Here is a 21,021-nt window from a genome sequence, read left to right as displayed (position 1 = left end):
CAATCACAGCACGTCTACTGTAACTGACTAGTTGCTGCGCGGCTGCCTCTTAAGAAAAGACCCGCCCCACCTTCCTCTGATTGGCCTACCGAACGCCCCCTTCTGTGACGCACACGGAAGTTTCCAGCTTGACCTGCTGAAGCGGAAGGAAGTGGAAGGCTAGCCCTGCCAATGAGGTATGAGCCCTGCGGAACAAGGAAGCACACCCGAGATACGAACGCTTCAAAGCCGAAGGAGGCGTCTACCTTTATATGTCTATGGCCCACACAGCCTAGGAAACTTGTGGATAGGCTCTATGCACAGCAGCCATATTGGAAAGAAATTTGGACTCTTCTTGCTTCCTTCACAGGTGTTACCAATGATACTAATGAAGGCTGGTGCTGATATTGTGCATGTTGGCTCACTGGAAACACTCTGCTACACCAGTGGGTCTCAAAGTGTGGTCCAGGGACCCTCATGGCTCCTTGAGGGGGTTCCAAATGGCCCCTTATGGTTGTGTAACTCTGAGAGTGTACAATTTGTACACTCTCAGAGTTATGGGGGTCCTTAAAACGTTTGAGAACCACTGTGCTACACTAAATGGAACAGAGCCTTCATTAGTATCATTGGTAACACCTGTGAAGGAAGTAACAAGAGGCCCAATTGCATAATACAGTAGTTAGTGTTTTCTGCTGCATTATCACTATGCTTATATTTGCAAAATTGTCTGATGAAGAGCCTGATCGAAAAAACGTCACCTCCAAATGGTGGAATTGTTTAACTTTGGAGCATGAGCCAGTGTGCAGACTTTATTGTTTTGGGGATTCTGACCTCTGCCCGGCACCTGGCACTGAGTGTGAGTGGATGTGCTTGTCCTTTTTTTAGTTTGTTTCTATATTTGCAAATGGTCCTGGACTTCTTCGTCTTTCACCTTTATTTATTCAGGAAGGTCAATTGAGAGCCAGCTCTCTTTTCCAATGACGCCCTGATTACAGTAAACATACTGTAGCATGCAATTTAAAACACAAATAAATTACAAGATAATAGACATTTCAGAAGTACAGCTAGATCTCAGAGTATTGCTCGCAAGATTTGTAAAGCGATCAAGTGAAATCAAGTTCTCCAGTTTTAGAACTGATTGTAGACAGTTCCACATGTGAGGAGCATAGTAACGAAAGGCTGTCTTACCCAGTTGAGAACTAACAGTGGGAATCTCTAAAATAAAGTCATCTTGAGCAGTGGTTTTCAACCTTTTTCATGCCAGGGACCCCTAAATTTATATACATTTGGCCGCGGACCACCATCTGACAATGTTTTGTGCCAGGGACCCCCAGAAGCAAAGATTTGAGTTAAAAATGTTCTCTTTGAAAAATGTATATATTCAAAGATTTGCACACATTTTCAAGATTTTCAAAAATAGCAGATCTACAAGCTCATAGCGCGACACTCGGTGCCGCGCTATGAGCTTGTATATCTGCTATTTTTGGGGCGGTGTAGCCGCCCCCTATAAGTGAGTTTTGGACACCGACCAAAAAATTTGTGTACCCCCTAACCCTTCCATTGTTAATGCAAATCAATACTTTTTTCATATCAGCCAATCACATTACAGCTAGTCATTTATCATTTTTTTAAAGTGAGTCATGTTGTGATGACCACACACCGCCCACTTCACACTGGGTGTGATTTTTTTTTGAGAACCAGGATTTTGGGCCTCGCTGAACCATCGCTACCCCAGGACGAGGCCTCTTCCTGGGGTAGCGATGGGTTCAGCGAGGGCCAAAATCATGGTTCTCCCAAAAAAATCTAAAATGTTTCTAAGTGTCTGCATGGGCTCCAGAGGTCCCCGGGGACTCCCTGGAGGACCCCCAGCCAAAAATCTCAACTTTTTTGAGAACCAGGATTTTGGGCCTCGCTGAACCATCGCTACCCCAGGACGAGGCCTCTTCCTGGGGTAACGATGGGTTCAGCGAGGGCCAAAATCATGGTTCTCCCAAAAAAATCTAAAATGTTTCTAAGTGTCTGCATGGGCTCCAGAGGTCCCCGGGGACCCCCTGGAGGACCCCCGGCCGAAAATCTCAACTTTTTTGAGAACCATGATTTTGGGCCTCGCTGAACCCATCGCTACCCCAGGAAGAGGCCTCTGTCCTGGGCATAACTATCCGATGGCACAGGTGGGCCTTCCAGGCACCTGCAAGAAAATTCCCGGAGGCAGGAAGGCAGGCGCCCACCTCCTCGAGGGCCCTGGACACTTTGAAAATGTTTTGATTTTTTTTTGAGAACCAGGATTTTGGGCCTCGCTGAACCATCGCTACCCCAGGACGAGGCCTCCTCCTGGGGTAGCGATGGGTTCAGCGAGGGCCAAAATCATGGTTCTCCCAAAAACATCTAAAATGTTTCTAAGTGTCTGCATGGGCTCCAGAAGTGCCTGGGGACCCCCTGGAGGACCCCCGGCCAAAAATCTCAACTTTTTTGAGAACCAGGATTTTGGGCCTTGCTGAACCCATCGCTACCCCAGGAAGAGGCCTCTGTCCTGGGCATAACTATCCGATGGCACAGGTGGGCCTTCCAGGCACCTGCAAGAAAATTCCCGGAGGCAGGAAGGCCGGCGCCCACCTCCTCGAGGGCCTTGGACACTTAGAAATATATATTTTTTTTTTTTTGAGAACCAGGATTTTGGGTCTCACTGAACCATCGCTACCCCAGGACGAGGCCTCTTCCTGGGGTAGCGATGGGTTCAGCCAGGGCCAAAATCATGGTTCTCCAAAAAAAATCTAAAATGTTTCTAAGTGTCTGCATGGGCTCCAGAGGTCCCCGGGGACCCCCTGGGGGACCCCAGGCCGAAAACCTCAACTTTTTTGAGAACCAGGATTTTGGGCCTCGCTGAACCCATCACTACCCCAGGAAGAGGCCTCTGTCCTGGGCATAACTATCCGATGGCACAGGTGGGCCTTCCAGGCACCTGCAAGAAAATTCCCCGGAGGCAGGAAGGCAGGCGCCCACCTCCTCAAGGGCCCTGGACACTTAGAAAATGTTTTGATTTTTTTTTGAGAACCAGGATTTTGGGCCTCGCTGAACCCATCGCTACCCTAGGACAAGGCCTCTTCCTGGGGTAGCGATGGGTTCAGCGAGGGCCAAAATCATGGTTCTCCCCAAAAAATCTAAAATGTTTCTAAGTGTCTGCATGGGCTCCAGAAGTCCCCGGGGACCCCCTGGAGGAATCCCGGCCAAAAATCTCAATTTTTTTGAGAACCAGGATTTTGGGCCTTGCTGAACTCATCGCTACCCCAGGAAGAGGCCTCTGTCCTGGGCATAACTATCCGATGGCACAGGTGGGCCTTCCAGGCACCTGCAAGAAAATTCCCGGAGGCAGGAAGGCAGGCGCCCACCTCCTCGAGGGCCCTGGACACTTAGAAAGATTTTTGGGCGGTGTAACCGCCCCCTATATGTGAGGTTGGGACATTGACATTTGCTGCACTGTGATTGGCCACCCATTGTACCCCCCTAACCCTGCACTGTGATTGGCCACCCATTGTACACCCCTAACCCCTACACATTCAATGCAAATCTATACTTTTCTTTAAGTGAGCTTCCATCACTGTGATGACCACTTGCTGCACTGTGATTGGCTAGCGAGACACATGACACATGTGCATAGTCCTATAAATTTTTATGCACATTTATGTTTTTTTTTAAGTGAGTCATGGGTCTGTGATGACCACTGTGATGACCACACCGCCCACTTCACACTGGGTGTGATTTTTGATTTTTTAATAGCAAGTGATTAAAATGATTCTGAGGCTATGTTAACTCATTTGGCTGGGGACCCCCTGGTAGCCCCCTAAGGACCACTGGTGGTGCCCGGACCACTGGTTGAGAACCACTGATCTTGAGGACGAGTGTGGTGATGGCCAACTTTAGGTTCTAATAGGCTGTTAAGATAATTAGGCAATTTCTTAAGTAAGGCTTTGTACTGTACAGTGCTGTTCTCCTCTCATAGCCAATAATGGCCAACCAACCTTTTCATAAAGCCTACAGTGATGGGTAAGAAACCCATCTCCAGTTATAAACCGGAGGGCTGAGTGGCTTTAGTGAGGAGGGAGCAGAATGCATCGCCATAATCTAGAACTGATACAATTGTGGCTTGAATCAACTGTTTACGGTTAGACTATATCATGGCTGGGTGTAATTCTTTTATGCGCCCTTATGCTGGAAAGGCAAGCTCCGCCACTGCTAAGCCCTCTGTACTATAAGGCACTGGTTCTAAGATGTGAGATCCGGGAGACCTCCAGTCCAGGGGTCATTGAGGGCATTCCAGGGGGTCCCCAAATGATTAATCGTTAGGAACCAAATGGACCCTTATACTGGTCTGTACAGTACCTCTTGAGAGTGTTGTACACCCTCTGAGGATTTTTACAGTATAGATTGGAGTCTTAGAGATAAAGATCATATCAAACGGGGGGTCCTCAGACTAATGCATATTAAACTGGGTGTGCTTGAAATTAAATATGGGTGATAAAATCACTGCTATCAGGCAGTTATAGGATAAAAGCAGCCATCATATGGAATTTTAGACATTAAATTATGCTTTAATATCTTTCCTAGTGAATCATGTGTAACATGATGATGAAAGATTTGATTGGCTACACACAGAAAAATGAAGGATGAAGGTGCCAACTGGAACCAAAAACTGGTTCTTCAGAGTGATGCCATAGAAGAACATGTTTTTGGTTCCAGAAAGAACCTTTCAGACCATTTATTTGAATGGTTCTATTATAAAGAACCCAAACGCCTTAAACCATATAAACTTCATCAACCAGCTGAAATGTGTTTGTCGAAAATAGCAGATCTACAATCTCACAACGCGTCGCGGGTGCTTCTAGATCTGCTATTTTCGATGAATGTCTGACTATTAAGACATGATTTAAGAGTTCAAAGGTTCCTCAAAGAACTTTGACAAAAAAGGTTCTCTAGAACTAGACGAGGAACATGAAGAACCATTCACTAGATCAAATGGTTCTTTAGTAGTTGATGGTTCTTTGTGGAACCATATAGCCTTTTAAAGAGCCATTATGTTTCTGTGCGTAGGATGGTGACTGGTGGAGGATGGGGGGAGAGGTGTACTCACTCTTGTCTCCCCCAGGGAAGATGGAGCGGAGGCGGGCCTTCTTGTTCTTCTCTTCGGGAGCCATTGGAAGCGGTTTGGAGGCGTGGTTCACTGATAGAGAGTCTCGGGAACTACTGTTCATTCTCAAGGGCGGGGCTGGCGGTTTCTCTTCGATATCGACACTATCAGACATGTTTAACGGCACTCACAGTGTCCTGTGTGGAGGAAGAGAGAGGAGAGAGAGGAGAGAGAGACACGTTTAAGGCTGTAGCCATTACACATTTAAGTTGGCGATTAATTGTCACTCAAATAATTGCATAACATTATAGTCATTTAGCAGACGCTTTTATCCAAAGCGTCTTACAATAAGTGCATTCAACATAGGAAGGGAACGAAACTACTAATCACCAGAAGCATTAAGTGCATTCTCTTCTAAAACAAGCAACTAAGAGTATACCTAGCGCTAAAGTAAAAGTGCAATATATCAGCTACCTACTTTCTTAAACAGATGAGACGAATAGGAAAATCAAATGAGAAAGAGCTAAAACAAATAAGTGTATCGACTAAACAAGATCCAATAAAACAAGAGTTCGTACAACTAGTTAACAAGTAGTAGGCAAGGCGAAGAGGAAGGATAGTGTTTCCGATTGCGATTAACGATGTAATTGTGTGTTTGGCCATTGAACATTTGAATTTGAATACAAATTTAGTATCTGTTTGCCTTTTAGGCTTCATAATAAGAAATTGCACAGGGAAGATAATGACAAATAACTGAAATATACAAAGACCTTATTGACATACTGTATTTAATAATTTTATGCATGTAAAAATAGCAAAAATAGCTGATCTACAAGCTTGCAACGAAGCAAGCTTGTAGATCGGATATTTCTGCTATTTTTTACATTTGAAAATGTGTGAAAATGTTTCAACAGAAACGATTGTGACGATTATGCAAAAATAATTGAGGCTATTAAACTGACAACACTCGCAGCTGACCTCCGTTCTCCCCTATTGTTGAACAGTTAATGCAAGTCAAAACCAGTCAGTCACAAACTACAACATGCTGCCAAATTAACCACCATCAATGCTGCAGTTCAGAGGAAAGAGGGTGAGAAATGTGTGCTATCTTTTGTTATATGTAGCTGTTGATATTTTATTCGCATCCGAGAAAGCTTGCCTGGGGCGGCAATTGGGTCAGAACCGATATTGTCTCAACAGTCTACCATGCAGATTTTAAATTACAGGTTAAAATTTCATTTTATTCAACAATATGGTAAGTAGTACACATCAGGGAAGGAGATGGTGGTGACACTGTTAGCGTTTTGTCAACACAGTGAAACGATCCAACACACAGTTTCTGACCAAATGCTTTCACCAAAGAGAAAATGCAACCAAACTTAAGGAATACAAATCTGTTGGCAATTTAAGATGCCCTGCTTGTTGTTGGCCCACATTAGAATGCAATGAAATTCATCTGAGAGAAAGTTTCACAGAGGAAAGTACTGCATGTCCCCGGGCCAGTGAATGTTACAGATTGACTGCTCTCCAGTTTCAGTACTGTGGTGGAAAGTAAACTAAGTACATCTACTCAAGTATTCTACTTGAGTACAATTTTGAGGTATTTTGACTTTAATTTTGCGTTTCAATACGTTAACACTTCTACTCGACTAGATCTCAGTGGCAAATATTGCACTTTTTACTCCGCTACAATCATTTGAAAACTTTAGTTTAAGTTGCTAGATTAGCAGATATAGATTCCTAATACAAAACATTACCCAATTAAGGCCTATTTTATGTCTACAATCTACAATATATCTACAATCTTCCAATGCATCGCAACGCGACGCATCAGGAGCTTGTAGATCGAGTATTCATATTAGTGCTTTTACTTTGGTGCTTTATTTCGATGCCATAAGCACTTTTGTATTTTTAAGTTTAAAGGACAAATTTGTTTTTTTTACAACCAAGGTTTATGTTGTAGCTTGTAATTAAAGTAAATAAAAGATGAGTGTTAAAACATTTTTTTTTACTTCTTTCTATAGTTTTAGCAAATTTTTCCGATCTTTTTTTTTACAGTGGGCGGGGGCATTCGGGCAGGTGGCTAAATATGTATTTTTTTAAACAATAACCCAGCGATTTATTTATTATTATTTACAGTAGCTCTTCACAAAAACAACATAAACCTTGGTTGTAAAAAAGTTGTCCTTTAATTCTGATCACAGGATACTTTTACTTGTAAACAGAGTATATTTATTTCTACATGGTGGTAAATCTTGAGTACTTCTCGTTCTTCTTCTTCTTCCAGCAGCAATGTGTGTGTGTGTGTGTGTGTGTGTGTGTGTGTGTGTGTGTGTGTGTGTGTGTGCCTAAATGAATGTGGAAAAACAAAGTCTTCCTCCTCCTGAGAGGATACGGGGGGTAATATGAGAGAGAGAGAGGATGGGCGATCAGAGGGCATATCAAACGCTGCTCTGTGCATAACAAGCAGTGTGTGTCCTGGAAATAATTGATAGGATGGATATAGCTGAGCTGCCCCAGTCTGGCCAAGGTCTGCAACCTGACAGCCATGATGCTAGTTAACCCATTCATCTGTGTCACTTTTAGATTTCTTTGGGCTATTCAAAAATAGCAGATCTACAAGCTCGTAGCGCGGCACCGAGTGCCGCGCTACGAGCTTGTAGATCTGCTATTTTTTTTTGTAATCGTGAAAATGTGTGCAAATCTTTGCATAAATATATTTTTTCAAGCAACATTTTTAACTCAAAATCTTTGCTTCGGAGGGGTCCCTGGAACAACACTTTTTCATGTCAAGGACCCCCGAAAATTATATGTATTTAGCCACAAACCCTCTCATCTCGAAATATTTGTGGGACCCCCCCACCCCCCAGGAGCAAAGATTTGAGTTAAAAATGTTCGCTTTAAAAACATATATATAGCTTATATTCAAAGATTTGCACACATTTTCACGTTTTCTTTTAAAAAATAGCAGATCTACAAGCTACAGTATGAGCTTGTAGATCTGCTATATACATTTTAACTCAAATCTTTGCTTCTGGGGGGGTCCCAGGAACAAAATATTTTGAGATGGGGGGGTCTGCGGACAAATACATTTCATTTTGGGGGTCTTTGACCTGAAAAAGAAAAAGTTTGAGAATCACTAATAAATATATATATACCCCTGAAGTAGGGCATTCATTTACATAAAAACATGAATTAAAATATGGAGAGAAGAGATTTCTAGGGCATAATTATACAATTCTGAATGGATTTTTTTGTACGTTTGGGTGTTGGGGGGAGACACCAAATTTCTCTTATTTCTCTCGAGCTGAAAAAAGTGTAGGAAACCCCCCTGTGCTAAATCATGTGATATGAGGAAGCCTGTTAGTACTGTGGGAAGTAGGAAGGATATTCCAAACAAATAAGAGCGTTGCAGTATTTAAAAGAGAGGCTTCTGTAGAAGCTGCATGGATGCCATAACCCAATCAATCCGGGAACACATCTGTGTCATTTTAGATTTTAGAGATCTACAAGCTCATAGCTACGAGTTTGTAGACCTGCTATTTTTGGGGAAAAAAGTGAAAATGTTTGCAAATCTTTGAATATATTTAGGCTATGTATATATTTCTAAAGCGAACATTTTTAACTCAAATCTTTGCTCCTGGGGGGTGGGGGTGGGGGGTCCCTGGAGCAAAATATTTCAAGATGGGGGGGGGGGGGGGTCCCGCGGCTAAATACATATAATCTTCGGGGGTCCTTGACATGAAAAAAGAGTTGTTCCGGGGACCCCCCAGAAACAAAGATTTGAGTTAAAAATGTTGTTTGAAAAAATATATTTATTCAAAGATTTGCACACATTTTCACGATTAAAAAAAGAAAATAGCAGATCTACAAGCTCATAGCGCGGCACTCGGTGCCGCGCTATGAGCTTGTAGATCTGCTATTTTTGAATAGCCAAAAGTATAAAATAATGGTTATATAGCTCAAAATCTTAAAATGACACAGATGCGTTCATCCCGGAGTGAAGGGGTTAACTGATGCAGTGTGAACAATAGGCTTAACCGAGGATACAAAGTGCTGCAAATTGAGCGGCCTCTGTAAACACCTGGATGCAAATGTAGCGGATGAGCGGAGATGACAGGGCGTTTTCTCATGCTGCGTGGGTTAGCGGACGCTCACTCAGGCTAACGGCCGTAGCAGCAGCTCACACACTACGCTATACGGCGGCGGCATGTGTATATTGATGTCTCTGATGGTTCTCTGTGAAGCTGTGAAATGGCAAACCAGCGGCCATGAAGGCCCACCGGAGGAGAATAAACGTTCCACATCAACCTCTCTGTTAATTTAACAACAACGGGACACGTCTTTAAAGTGTCTTTAAAGGAGCATTTCAACTCCATTTTCTAACCTTACGTCTTCATGTACTGTAATTGGTCCTCGCTAATGTTCCAGTGGTACTCACGTTTCTTACTTAAGTAAAAGTATCAATCAATACTGCAATGTAGAAATACTCTGTTACGACTAAGTAAAAGGTCTGTGTTCAAAATGTTACTTGAGTTAAAGTACAAAAGTATTGGCATCAAATTGCACTTAAAGTACCAAAAGTAAAAGTACAAAAATGTTTGAAAATAGCAGATCTACAAACTCGCAAAAAAAAAAATCTACAAAAACGCGTCGAGATGAAATAGCCTATGTCTAATATAGGGCTAAAGTGGCTAATATATGCTTTATAATATAATAATGTATATCTGCAAAGTAACTAGTAACTAAAGTTTTCAAATAATTGTAGTGGAGTAAAAAATACAATATTTGCCTCTGAGATGTAGTGGAGTTGAAGTAAAAGTACAGAACATTGGAAGTACTCCAGTAAAGCAAAAATAACTCAAAATTGTACTTAAGTACAGTACTTCAGTAAATGTACTTAGTTACTATGGCACCATTTGTGTCTACTCACTCTGTGTGCAATCTAGGCATTTAAGAGACACTCTGAATGCAGAGTGATTCACAGTAAGCAAGGCAAACACAATGTAATAATGTATAGAGACAGTGTAGAGGCTCAGTAATCTAGGACAGTGCTTTTCAACCTTTTCCATGCCAAGGACCCATACATTGATAATTAAAAAATGTCTTGTGCCAGGGACCCCCAGAAGAGAAGATCTGTGTTAAAAAAAATGCAAAATTCGACAAGTTTCAAATACTTTCACGATTTTTCGAAAATGTTCAAAAATAGCAGATATACAAGGAGCTTGTATATCTGCTATTTTTGAACAGCCAACGTATATACAATATGGATAAAGGGGTGAAAATGTATTAACACCTTTTGCTGGGGACCCCCTGGAACCCCCTCAAGGACCACTGGTGGTCCCCGGACCACTGGTTGAGAACCACTGATCTATAGGATCATACCTATCATCAGTTTAAACAATGTCTCAGAGGAAGGCTGTATAGACAGAGTGAGTAGACAGAAACTGTGCCTTATCTTATAACGAGCATTAATGAGGACCAATTATATGGACATGAGGTTGAAAAATGGCTGAACTCCTCCTTTAGAAGGATTTTAACCCATTCAACCCGGGAACGCATCTGTGTCATTTTAGATTTTAGCTATAACCATTATTTTTATACTTTGGCAATTCAAAAATAGCAGATCTACAAGCACTGAGTGCCGCTTGTGCAAATCTTTGAATATATACATTTTTTTAAACAACATTTTTAACTCAAATCTTTGCTTCTGGGGGGGAGGGGGGTCCCTGGAACAACATATTTTGATGGGGGTCGGCGACCAAATACATATGGGTGGTCCTTGACATGAAAAAGTTTGAGAACCCCTGATATCATAGCGACATAAGTTTTTCAGAAAACTGTAGCAGATCTGTAAAAAATAGCAGATATACAAGCTCATAGCGCGGCACTCGGTGCCGCGCTATGAGCTTGTAGATCTGCTATTTTTTGAATAGCCAAAGACATCTTAAAACGACAGAGGATTTAATGGGTTAAGGAAGGTAACTCTGCAGCCAGACACAAAAAAATAATTCGGCTGGAAGTTTCCATGTCTAGCGTCACGCACGAGACTCGTCTCTCGTCTCTCGTGCTGCGGCCCACCTAGAAACGCACTGACCCCCATCTCACTCGTCTCCTACTCTCTCTCTCTCTCTCTCTCTCCCCATTACAGCCCATTCCCTCTTTCTTTCTTTCTTTCTTTCTCAGCCTCGCCCTGAGGGGCCGAACCCGCGTCACATGACCCAACGGAGCCAACAGTCCTAGAAAACAGGGCCATCATCCAGCCAGCCCCTCAGCAGTGTTGCCAGGTCTGTTTTATTATAATTTCCCCCCCAAGATTGTATTTGAAAATAGCAGATCTACAAGCTCACAACGCGTCGCGATGCGACGCGTTGTGAGCTTCTAGATCTGCTATTTTCAAATTGTCCCATTGTCACTTCTTTTAGGCTTGTTTTCCTAGACCTGGTTGCTTGTTTCTCCCACAGAATCTGGCAACGCTGCCCCTCAGAGTGAAGACCTACATTTCAGAACAAAGACCACTCTCTCTTATACGTTGCCCCTGAGAAAATTGACGTAGGCGTCTAATTTTAAACCACATAAAACCCCCTATATACTTTGTTATGACCGGAATCCCTGAGGGCAAGTGGTGGAAAAAGTACTCAAATGTTTTACTTAAGTAAAAGTATCGATACTGTAATATAGAAGTATACTCTGTTACAAGTAAAAGTCCGGAATTCAAAATTGACTTGAGTAAAAGTACAAAAGTATTGGTACAAAAATGTACTTAAAGTACCAAAAGTAAAAGTACTACTACGCGTTGTGAGCTTGTAGATCTTCTCTTTTAAAAAAATAGCCTATGTATAAAATAGGGCTAACGTGGTTAATGTATGTTTTATAATGTAATCATTTATATCCGCAAAGTAACTAGCAACTAAAGTTTTCAAATAATTGTGGTGGAGTAAAAGTAAAAGTATAGACAATTGGAAATACTCCAGTAAAGTGAAAAGTACCTCAAAATTGTAATTAAGTACAGTACTTGAGTAAATGTACTTTACACCACTGCCCGAGGGCTCTATAGAGTATATGCTTGGCCCCTTCATCCCCCACTCTACTCCAAATCTCTTTGCCGAAAATAGCCGATCTACAAGCTCACAAGGCGTCACATTGTGGCCATCTATCTCGGACGGCTATTTTGGACGAACGTTGGCCTATTATGACAGACAGGCCCCAGAATAGAGATTCTCCCCCCCAGGTTCAAGAGAATAAAATAGAACCTCTTTTCTGTCCTGTGTCGTTCGTTATACAAGCTGTTGTTTTCCCATAAAGGATTGCTCATAAAAGGACGGAGCATAAAGCAGTGATGATTTAAAAGCCCACACGCCCCTCCCAAGCCATTTCCCTTTTCTCCCCAATGGTGATGAGTTAGTTAGCTATTAAAATGAAAGCCAGACAAACCCAATCTGAACCGCACATCCTGAACCAACAGATCATACACTTATGAGGTGATTTTATTGTACTGTATGAAACTGATTTTTATAAAAACCGAGCAACAGCTTTAGTTTTAGTCATTAATGCACTGCTCTTTGTTATTTATTCTTTTGCGCTGTTATTGTACAGCACTATGCTGATGATTTCCTTTTTAATCTGTTTTATTTACCCAAGAATGCTGTTATATGGCAAAGCCCTGCTTAAACCCATTAAGACCTGAAGCCGATTCTACATGTCTCCTAAATCTCAACAGTTTTCTGAAAAACGTATGTTTCTATATCAGTGGTGCTCAAACTTTTTCATGTCAAGGACCCCCAAAATGATATGTATTTGGCCGCGGACCCCCATCAAAATATGTTGTTCCAGGGACCCCCCAGAAGCAAATATTTGAGTTAAAAATGTTCGCTTTAAAAATATATATATATTCAAAGATTTTGCACACATTTTCACGTTTTTATTAAAATAGCAGATCTACAAGCTCATAGTGCGGCACTCGGTGCCGCGCTATGAGCTTGTAGATCTGCTATTTTTGAATAGCCCAAAGTGTAAAATAATGCTTTTTAGCTCAAATCTAAAAATGACACAGTTCCAGGTCTTAATGGGTTAAAATTCATGCACGCACACACACACGCACAAAAACCTGGGAACTGCCCTGAATATATTCTTTTTCTTTCCTTTTCAGTACTGTGTGCAGCAGACCTTTCAACTGCATTCTCATGTATGAAAAATGCTATATAAATAAAGTCTAGACTACTATTACAGGGCAAAGGGGGGGCGGGTGGGGAGAGAGGCTACAATACAGCATTCTAGGTGTGTACAGTAGAGGAGGGCATTAATGCAATGTTCCCGTTTCCTCTTTTAAACCCTGTTTAACAACCCTCCAAACCCTCGGTGACAGGCAGGCCTCTATTCCACAGCTACTCAATAACTTTTATTGATGGTTTCGGAGTCCCTCTCTGCAAAGCTCAGCCTGCAACCCGGAGATATCGACTCACCCAAAAAACAACCAAAGTTCTGTCAATGCGGCCTTGCTCTGAATGGAACATCCAAAGGTACAGCTAGCTTTGCCACAATGCAGCAAAAAAAATAAACTATGCAGGCAAGAAACTCTGAAAGAGTGAGAGTTCTGCATATATTTTGTTTAACCCATTAAGACCGGGAACGCATCTGTGTCATTTTTTGATTTCTTTGGCTATTAAAAAATAGCAGATCTACAAGCTCATAGCGCGGCACCGAGTGCCGCGCTATGAGCTTGTAGATCTGCTATTTTTGAAAAATCTTGTTTTTTTTTAGAAAATCTTTGAATATATGTATTTTTGAAGCGTTATTATTTGTAACTCAAATTCTAGGGGGTCCCTGGGAACAAAACATTTTGAGATGGGGGTCCGTGGCCAAATACATTGTATATCAGTGGTGCTTCAACTTTTCCATGTCAAGGACCCCCAAAATGATATGTATTGTTGTTCCAGGGACCCCCGGAAGCACAGATCGGAGTTGAAAATCTTCTCTTTAAAACATATATATATATTCAAAGTTTGTACACATTTTCAAGATTTTTCTAAAATAGCAGATCTACAAGCTCATAGCGCGGCACTCGGTGCCGTGCTATGAGCTTGTATATCTGCTATTTTTGAATAGCCAAAGAAATCTAAAAATGACACAGATGCGTTCCCGGTCTTAACGGGTTAAGCAAATGATTTTGCATAGTGACATTGTGTGGCATACGGTTGGTTCATGTCATTCAGTGCTGGTGGCAGTGGGTTATTATGTTTGCATGTCTTATCAGAGTTGCATCGTGTCATGGTAATGGTGAACAGACAGAAGTTACTACCTATACAGAGTTCTACATCCTGTGCTGCCAAGCACATGATTAAAACTGTTCTTCATACGCGGTGGATATATAGTGGAAACCACTTGGTATAGAGTGACTAATAGGCTAATAGAAAGTGCTCTGGAATTGAATCATTTTGTCATGAATGAGATTGAAATGTGTTCAATCAGGTAGTAGAGAGGATGAGGTAGTGTAGTGTTCACAACTAAAGGTTATTATAGTACCCGTGTACCACGGGGTGAGATGGTCAGATCTCTGGTAAAGCTTTCAGTTTCCAATTTGGCTGCATGTTCATCTGGCCGATCTACACGGTCACGACTTTTTTTCTGTTCTGGCCCCACAGTGGTGGAATGAACTCTCCACTGATGTCAGGACAGCAGAGTCACTGCCCATCTTTCGCCACAGACTGAAAACCCACCTCTTCAGGAAACACTAACCTTCCTCTTCACCTTGCCTACTTGTTGTTAACTAGTTATACGAACTCTTGTTTTATTATTGTATTGTTTTATTGTATCTTGTTTAGTCGCTACACTTATTTGTTTTAGCTCTTGCTCATTTGATTTTGATATTTGTCTCATCTGTTTAAGAAAGTAGGTAGCTGATATATTGCACTTTTACCTTAGCGCTAGGTATACTCTTAGTTGTTTGTTTTAGCAGAAAATGCACTTAATGCTTCTGGTGATTAGTAGTTTCGTTCCCAACCTATGTTGAATGCACTTATTATAAGTCGCTTTGGATAAAAGCGTCTGCTAAATGACTGTAATGTAATAATGAGATGGTCAGATCTCTTGTAAAGCATTCAGTTTCCATTTTGTCTGCATGTTCACCTCATTCACTGATATCTCTAAGTAACAAGGTCCCGATTTTTGTGATTAAAAAAAAAGATGCAATGATCTGAATCACTCACATACTTGCATCTTACTTGTTAATTATGATCTCTGCAACGGCTGAAGAAAACTCTTTTAGCAACCCATATTTTGAGCCATATATTGGGATCGTTTTCGAAACAAATTCAGCGGAGACGGCTTTAGGCTTGTGATTAATCAGTTTGTGGACGGAATAATACGGAATAATTTGGCTATTAAAATGAGTTCAGTCGGATAACTCACAAATACTTTCGCAATGAAAATTAGTTCATTATTAAAGTAGTTTAAAACACCAACAGTACCAATCTCATCTGGAAATTTGATATGTACACAAAGAAAAAGAAAAAGTCTCTCTTATTTAGTTTTTAGTCACATTTTAGTCATCTGAAATGTTTTTAGTTTTAGTCGACTAAATCTACAGTTGATTTAGTCAACTAAATGTGTTTTGGTGGTGCCTTGATGGCATCGTAATGCCTGATTTAAACATTAAATGACTTGTCTTTTAGTTCTACTGGATCTCTTCTCCACTAGTCCCTCAATAACATTTTAGTCTAGTTTTTATTTTTTGACGAAATTGTCTTAGTTTTAATCATCGTAGATTAGTTTTTATTTCGTTTTTATCTAGTTTTCGCCGGTGAAAAAAGGTAGTCGACGGATATTTTTCGTCATAGTTTTAGTCGACAAAAATCAACACTGTTTGTAGCTTTGTATCTTTGTAGGAGAAGTTGAAACCAGCTCAGCGTTTTTGCAGCCCTTATAGCAGAGCCCTTATAGCAGAGCTACAAATGTTGAAAATGGTGCATTTATATATATTTGTATCTTCATGTCGCTGTGGCTTCCATTGAAAATGAATGGTATAGACTGTATCTTTGTATCTGCCAGTGTGAACACCACACTGTGTAGACTAGGTGGTGCATTCTGTATAACCAGCAGCACGTCACCATACATGACAGTGACTGGACGTGTGACGGCAGCAAACCAATCAGCTCCAGCGAATGCAGGAGAAACCAAATCAATAGGTGGCTGACAGGGAGCCCAGGGAGGCTCACATACACAACACCTCTCCCTCTGCTCATTAAAACTGGCCTCCATGCAGCATGAGTCACACTGCATCTCTGGGTCTTTATCCATACCGTAGACAGTAAAAAGTATGGACAAAGTCACGGCCATTAACCCATTGAGACCTGGATCTGTGTCATTTTTAGATTTGAGCTAAAAAGCATTATTTTACACTTTAGGCTATTCAAAAATAGCAGACATACAAGCTCATAGCGCGGCACTATGAGCTTGTAGATCTGCTATTTTGGAAAAATCGTGAAAATGTGTGCAAATCTTTGAATATATATTTTTTTAAAGCGAACATTTGTAACTCAAATCGTTGCTTCTGGGGGGTCCCTGGAACAACATATTTTGATGGGGGTTGGCGGCCAAATACTTATAATTTTGGGGGTCCTTGACATGAAAAAGATTGAGCACCACTGATATAGAAACATACGTTTTTCAGAATACTGTTGAGATTTAGGAGACATGTAGAATCGGCTTCAGGTCTCAATGGGTTAAAACTATACTACTGGTCTGGACCGCTGGTGTAGCTCAGTGTAGCCTGACAGGCGTGTCGCGGGTTCGAGTCCCGGTCCCGCTGGACTTTGCTGCATGCATGTCACTCCCCATCTCTCTCTCTCCCCATTTCCTGTCAGCCTACTGTCCTGTCCATAAAGGCATAAAAGCCCCAAAATAAATATTTCCCCAAATACGTTTGCCGAAAATAGCTGATCTACCAGCTCACGACGCGGAGTGTTGACGCGTTGTGGGCTTATAGATCGGCTATTTTCCACAGCATGTTCGCCTGTTATTATGACAGTCACACGCACCAGAATATTATTATATCACATGCAGCATTGAGTAAAAAAAAAGCTCAGTAAAATGAAGAAAATTAAAGTAATAAAAAGTCATTGCTTAGAGAGTCCGGGAACACGTAGGGGTTTGAGTCACCGGCGGTGCAGCAAGGCTTTTTCATGATGAGTCTAAACCAATCAAACACCAGCCCATTAAACTCTCTCCCATGGAGTCAATTAACAGTGAAGGATGTGAATAACATTCACTTCAGGAGCTGCTATTAACGAGGGAGGGGAATCTCTCACTGTAGTAAAGACAACCACATGCAGAACGGAGCAGAACAGAACGCGCGCACACACACACACACACACACACACACACACACACACACACACACACACACACACACACACACACACACACATACACCTATACACCAGAAGAGACACAGCTAACAGGTGTGGAAAAAGTACTCAAAATCTTCAATACTGCAATATAGAAATACTCTGTGACAAGTAAAAGTCCAGAAATTCAAAATTTACTTGAGTAAAAGTACAAAAATATTGGCATCAAAATGTACTTAAAGTACCAAAAGTAAATGTACTAAAATATTTGAAAATAGCAGATCTACAAGCTCACAACGCGTCTCGCTGCGACGCGTTGTGAGCTTGTAGATCGGCTATTTTCAAATAGCCTATGTATAAAATAGGGCTGAAGTGGTTAATGTATGTTTTATCATAATTTATATCTGCAAAGTAACTAGTAACTAACATTTTCAAATAATTGTAGTGGAGTAAAAGTACAATATTTGCCTCTGAGATGTAATGGAGTAGAAGTAAAAGTATAGACAATTGGAAATACTCAAGTAAAGTAAAATAAATGCCAGTACTTGAGTAAATGTACTTAGTTACTTTACACCACTGGCGCACACACCTATACACCAGAAGAAAGAGACACAGCTAAGGCATGATATATGAACATGATATGTTACGGTAAGAGGCACAGCCAGCCAGCCGCCTCTAACAGAATGATATAACAGTAACACCTCATGGTGGAAAAACACTGCAGTAGTAGCTAGCAGCATAAGGGCTGAGATCCTATAGACCCCTTAACAGACGACGTCACCCTGAGCAGAACCAGTATGCGTACGCAGGCCAGCACCAAATGAACCCCATTTTTATCAGGTCTCGCTAGGACGCGCTAGCCTGGTAAACCCTCCCTCCAGAAATCAAATTTCCATTTGATTTCTGGAGTGAGTCTGGCCTGATCGCCCATTCTGCAATATTGGCTGTGGGCTGGAGTTGGGCGGGACGGGAGTAATACCGTTGACTGACAACCCCTTCAGCCAATCAGCAGTTCATTTTTACCACCTCCAGACTATGTGACGCAACGGGGCTTTTGAGACGGCCATGCCCAAAATAGGTTGCCTTATTGGGATACATGCGTGTCACTCCCCGCCCCTGCCGGTTCTCTAAAATTATATTTTTAAATAGACTCTGTCATGATTAATTGACCACATATATGAAGTTAAACAACTAAATTCTATCCAAACGATATCTTAATAGTAAATTCCGTGCCTCAAAAAAGAAGTTTGAGAGCGTTTTAAAAACTAAAGTAAGAAGTGAAGGCACTCGGACAACAACAATGGCTGCCGTTCGTCTTTTTTCGGCGTCACTCAGGCTGCACTCGGCTTCATTCGGGCTCAATCAAACTTGCCACCTGATTGGCCAACTGTCGCTGTCAATCACAGAACGATGAGCGACGATGCTGATAGGCTCGTTCATTTGGTGAACGGGCTAGAAACGCCCAGACAAGCCTTCAGGCCAGACTCCTTCCAGAAATCAAATGGAAATGAGATTTCTGGAGGGAGGGTTTACCAGGCTAAGGACGCGCCTCACTAGCCAACACACAAGACGAGGTTGAATGAACTGAAACCAGTGAAACCCCGAAACAATATGTTGGGAATTGATTGTGTGAAACAATCACCTGTGCGTTCAATCTCAATGTTGGTAAACAGATAATTGGTCTATATACTCTCTGTGGACCACCATTAGACATACTGCAGACTGCCTGTGTTAACCCTTTAAAACCACCGGGAACGCATATCTGTGTAACCACTTTAACCATTATTATATACTTTGGGCTATTCAAAAATAGCAGATCTGCAAGCTCATAGCGCAGCACAGAGTGCCCTTAACCTTTGCACAAGACTTCAAGTCATCAAGGCTAGGTCAAGCACTTCCAGTCCATTTGGTTCCATTTGGGATGGATACCACTGAGGATTTTTTACTGTCAAGTGATAGTCTGTATCCATGTTTAACGGATATTATTAGACAGACTCGAAAGCAAATGTATCTTTATAATAGACAGCAGCTGAGGTCACATCGGTTAAGAAATGTGTGCAACAGTAGAACACTGACGCAGAATCATGGACTCGCCCTATAGCCCTGAGACACAAAGACAATGATATAAAAGCAAAGGAAACAGAAATAATTCCCCCCTTTTTCAATGACTCATGATTTCAAATAATAGCTAGTTTTGAAATACCGTAGGGTGAGGACATCAGGGTAAAGGAACACGTATCCCTCTCTGTCTACATGGTGGGATAATTGTGTTAAAAGCTTTCAACATGGCATTCCACCAGTCTCTAACAATGTAACGGATACCGAAAGGGTTTTTTTTGTCTGTGAATGTGGAACGATGCTTTTAATTTTGTTTTGAGACAAATAATAAACACCCTCCAGGAATGAGTTATTATTTGAAGGGAGTGGTGCTCCCATGCTCTCTGTCTCTCTATCCATGCTGTCACACTATAGCTTTTATATAAAAAACTGCATCGGTGAAGGAGGTCGAATTACGTGAAGGATGCCACCTCTGGAGGTATTGTTTTGGTTAGAACCGATAAACTAGGCTGCCTGCGGTTGGGGGGGTGGGGTCCTCTGTGAAGACGGCTAAAGATGGCCGATGCAGAGAAGAGCCCAGACAGACAGTGAGGGATTCTTGACTTGCACTAGAACACACTGACCTATTTACCGGGCAGACTGACACACAGACAGACAGACAGACAGACAGACAGACAGACAGACAGACAGACAGACAGACAAGAGAGACAGACAGACAGACAGGCAGACAGACAGACAGACAGACAGACAGACAGCACTGCCTATGAAACAAACATGTCCTATTTCTGCAACAGACATAAAGCTATAGGCTATACGCTCCCAGTATAAAGACTTAAACATAAGCACGGCTTTGTGTGCTGTGTGTGTGTGTGTGTGTGTGTGTGTGTGTGTGTGTGTGTGTGTGTGTGTGTGTGTGTGTGTGTGTGTGTGTGTGTGTGTGTGTGTGTGTGTGTGTGTGTGTGTGTTTATGCTGATATAGGGATGGAGGGAGAGCCCAGGAAACAAACACAACAACAAAAATTATCTGTTGTGATGCGTTTCAACCTGAGAAGGAGGAGGAAAAATGGATCATTAAAACCCAACGGCTGTTCTGCAGACATGAATCGATTGTAGCGTTGTTTATTTTCAGATTCGTAAGCGTTGCTTTAAATACAACAGCATTGTGTTGTAAAACAACACAATGAGATCATGATCACACACACACAGGCTGGCTGTGGTGGGGGGGGGGGGGGTAGAACACAGGGATTGGAGAAAGGAGCACATCGATCCACTCAGATTTATATGTTAACGGGCCGGCACTTCATTACTCCACAGTCCACACCCTCTCTCTCCCTTTTCGCCTGCATGGGTCTCTATTCATTTGGCCTTTTTTTTTGCTTGGCTTGCCACATTAACCCATTAAGACCGGGAACGCATCTGTGTCATTTTTTAGATTTCTTTGGCCATTCAAAAATGGTAGATATACAAGCTCGTAGCGCGGCTAAGAGCTTGTAGATCTGCTATTTTTTGGAAAAATCG

At 41.8% G+C, this 21,021-nt stretch overlaps 1 protein-coding gene across 1 annotated transcript in view; it reads right to left on the bottom strand.

Moving 5' to 3' along the window:
- Positions 1-21,021, bottom strand: part of LOC311057749 (serine/threonine-protein kinase PAK 3) — a 100,634-nt gene that overhangs the window by 53,267 nt on the left and 26,346 nt on the right. Inside the window, exon 2 of the mRNA XM_084074800.1 lies at positions 5,105-5,298. Coding sequence (XP_083930926.1) covers positions 5,105-5,276 — 172 coding nt within the window. The 5' untranslated portion in view covers positions 5,277-5,298. The remainder of the gene's footprint in view (positions 1-5,104; positions 5,299-21,021) is intronic.

This window comes from Gymnoscopelus microlampas (assembly GCF_963454915.1).
Source record: "Gymnoscopelus microlampas genome assembly, chromosome: 12".
Taxonomy (NCBI): domain Eukaryota; kingdom Metazoa; phylum Chordata; class Actinopteri; order Myctophiformes; family Myctophidae; genus Gymnoscopelus; species Gymnoscopelus microlampas.
The sequence above is the reverse complement of the archived record's forward strand: the minus strand, read 5'-3'. Positions and strand labels throughout refer to the sequence as shown.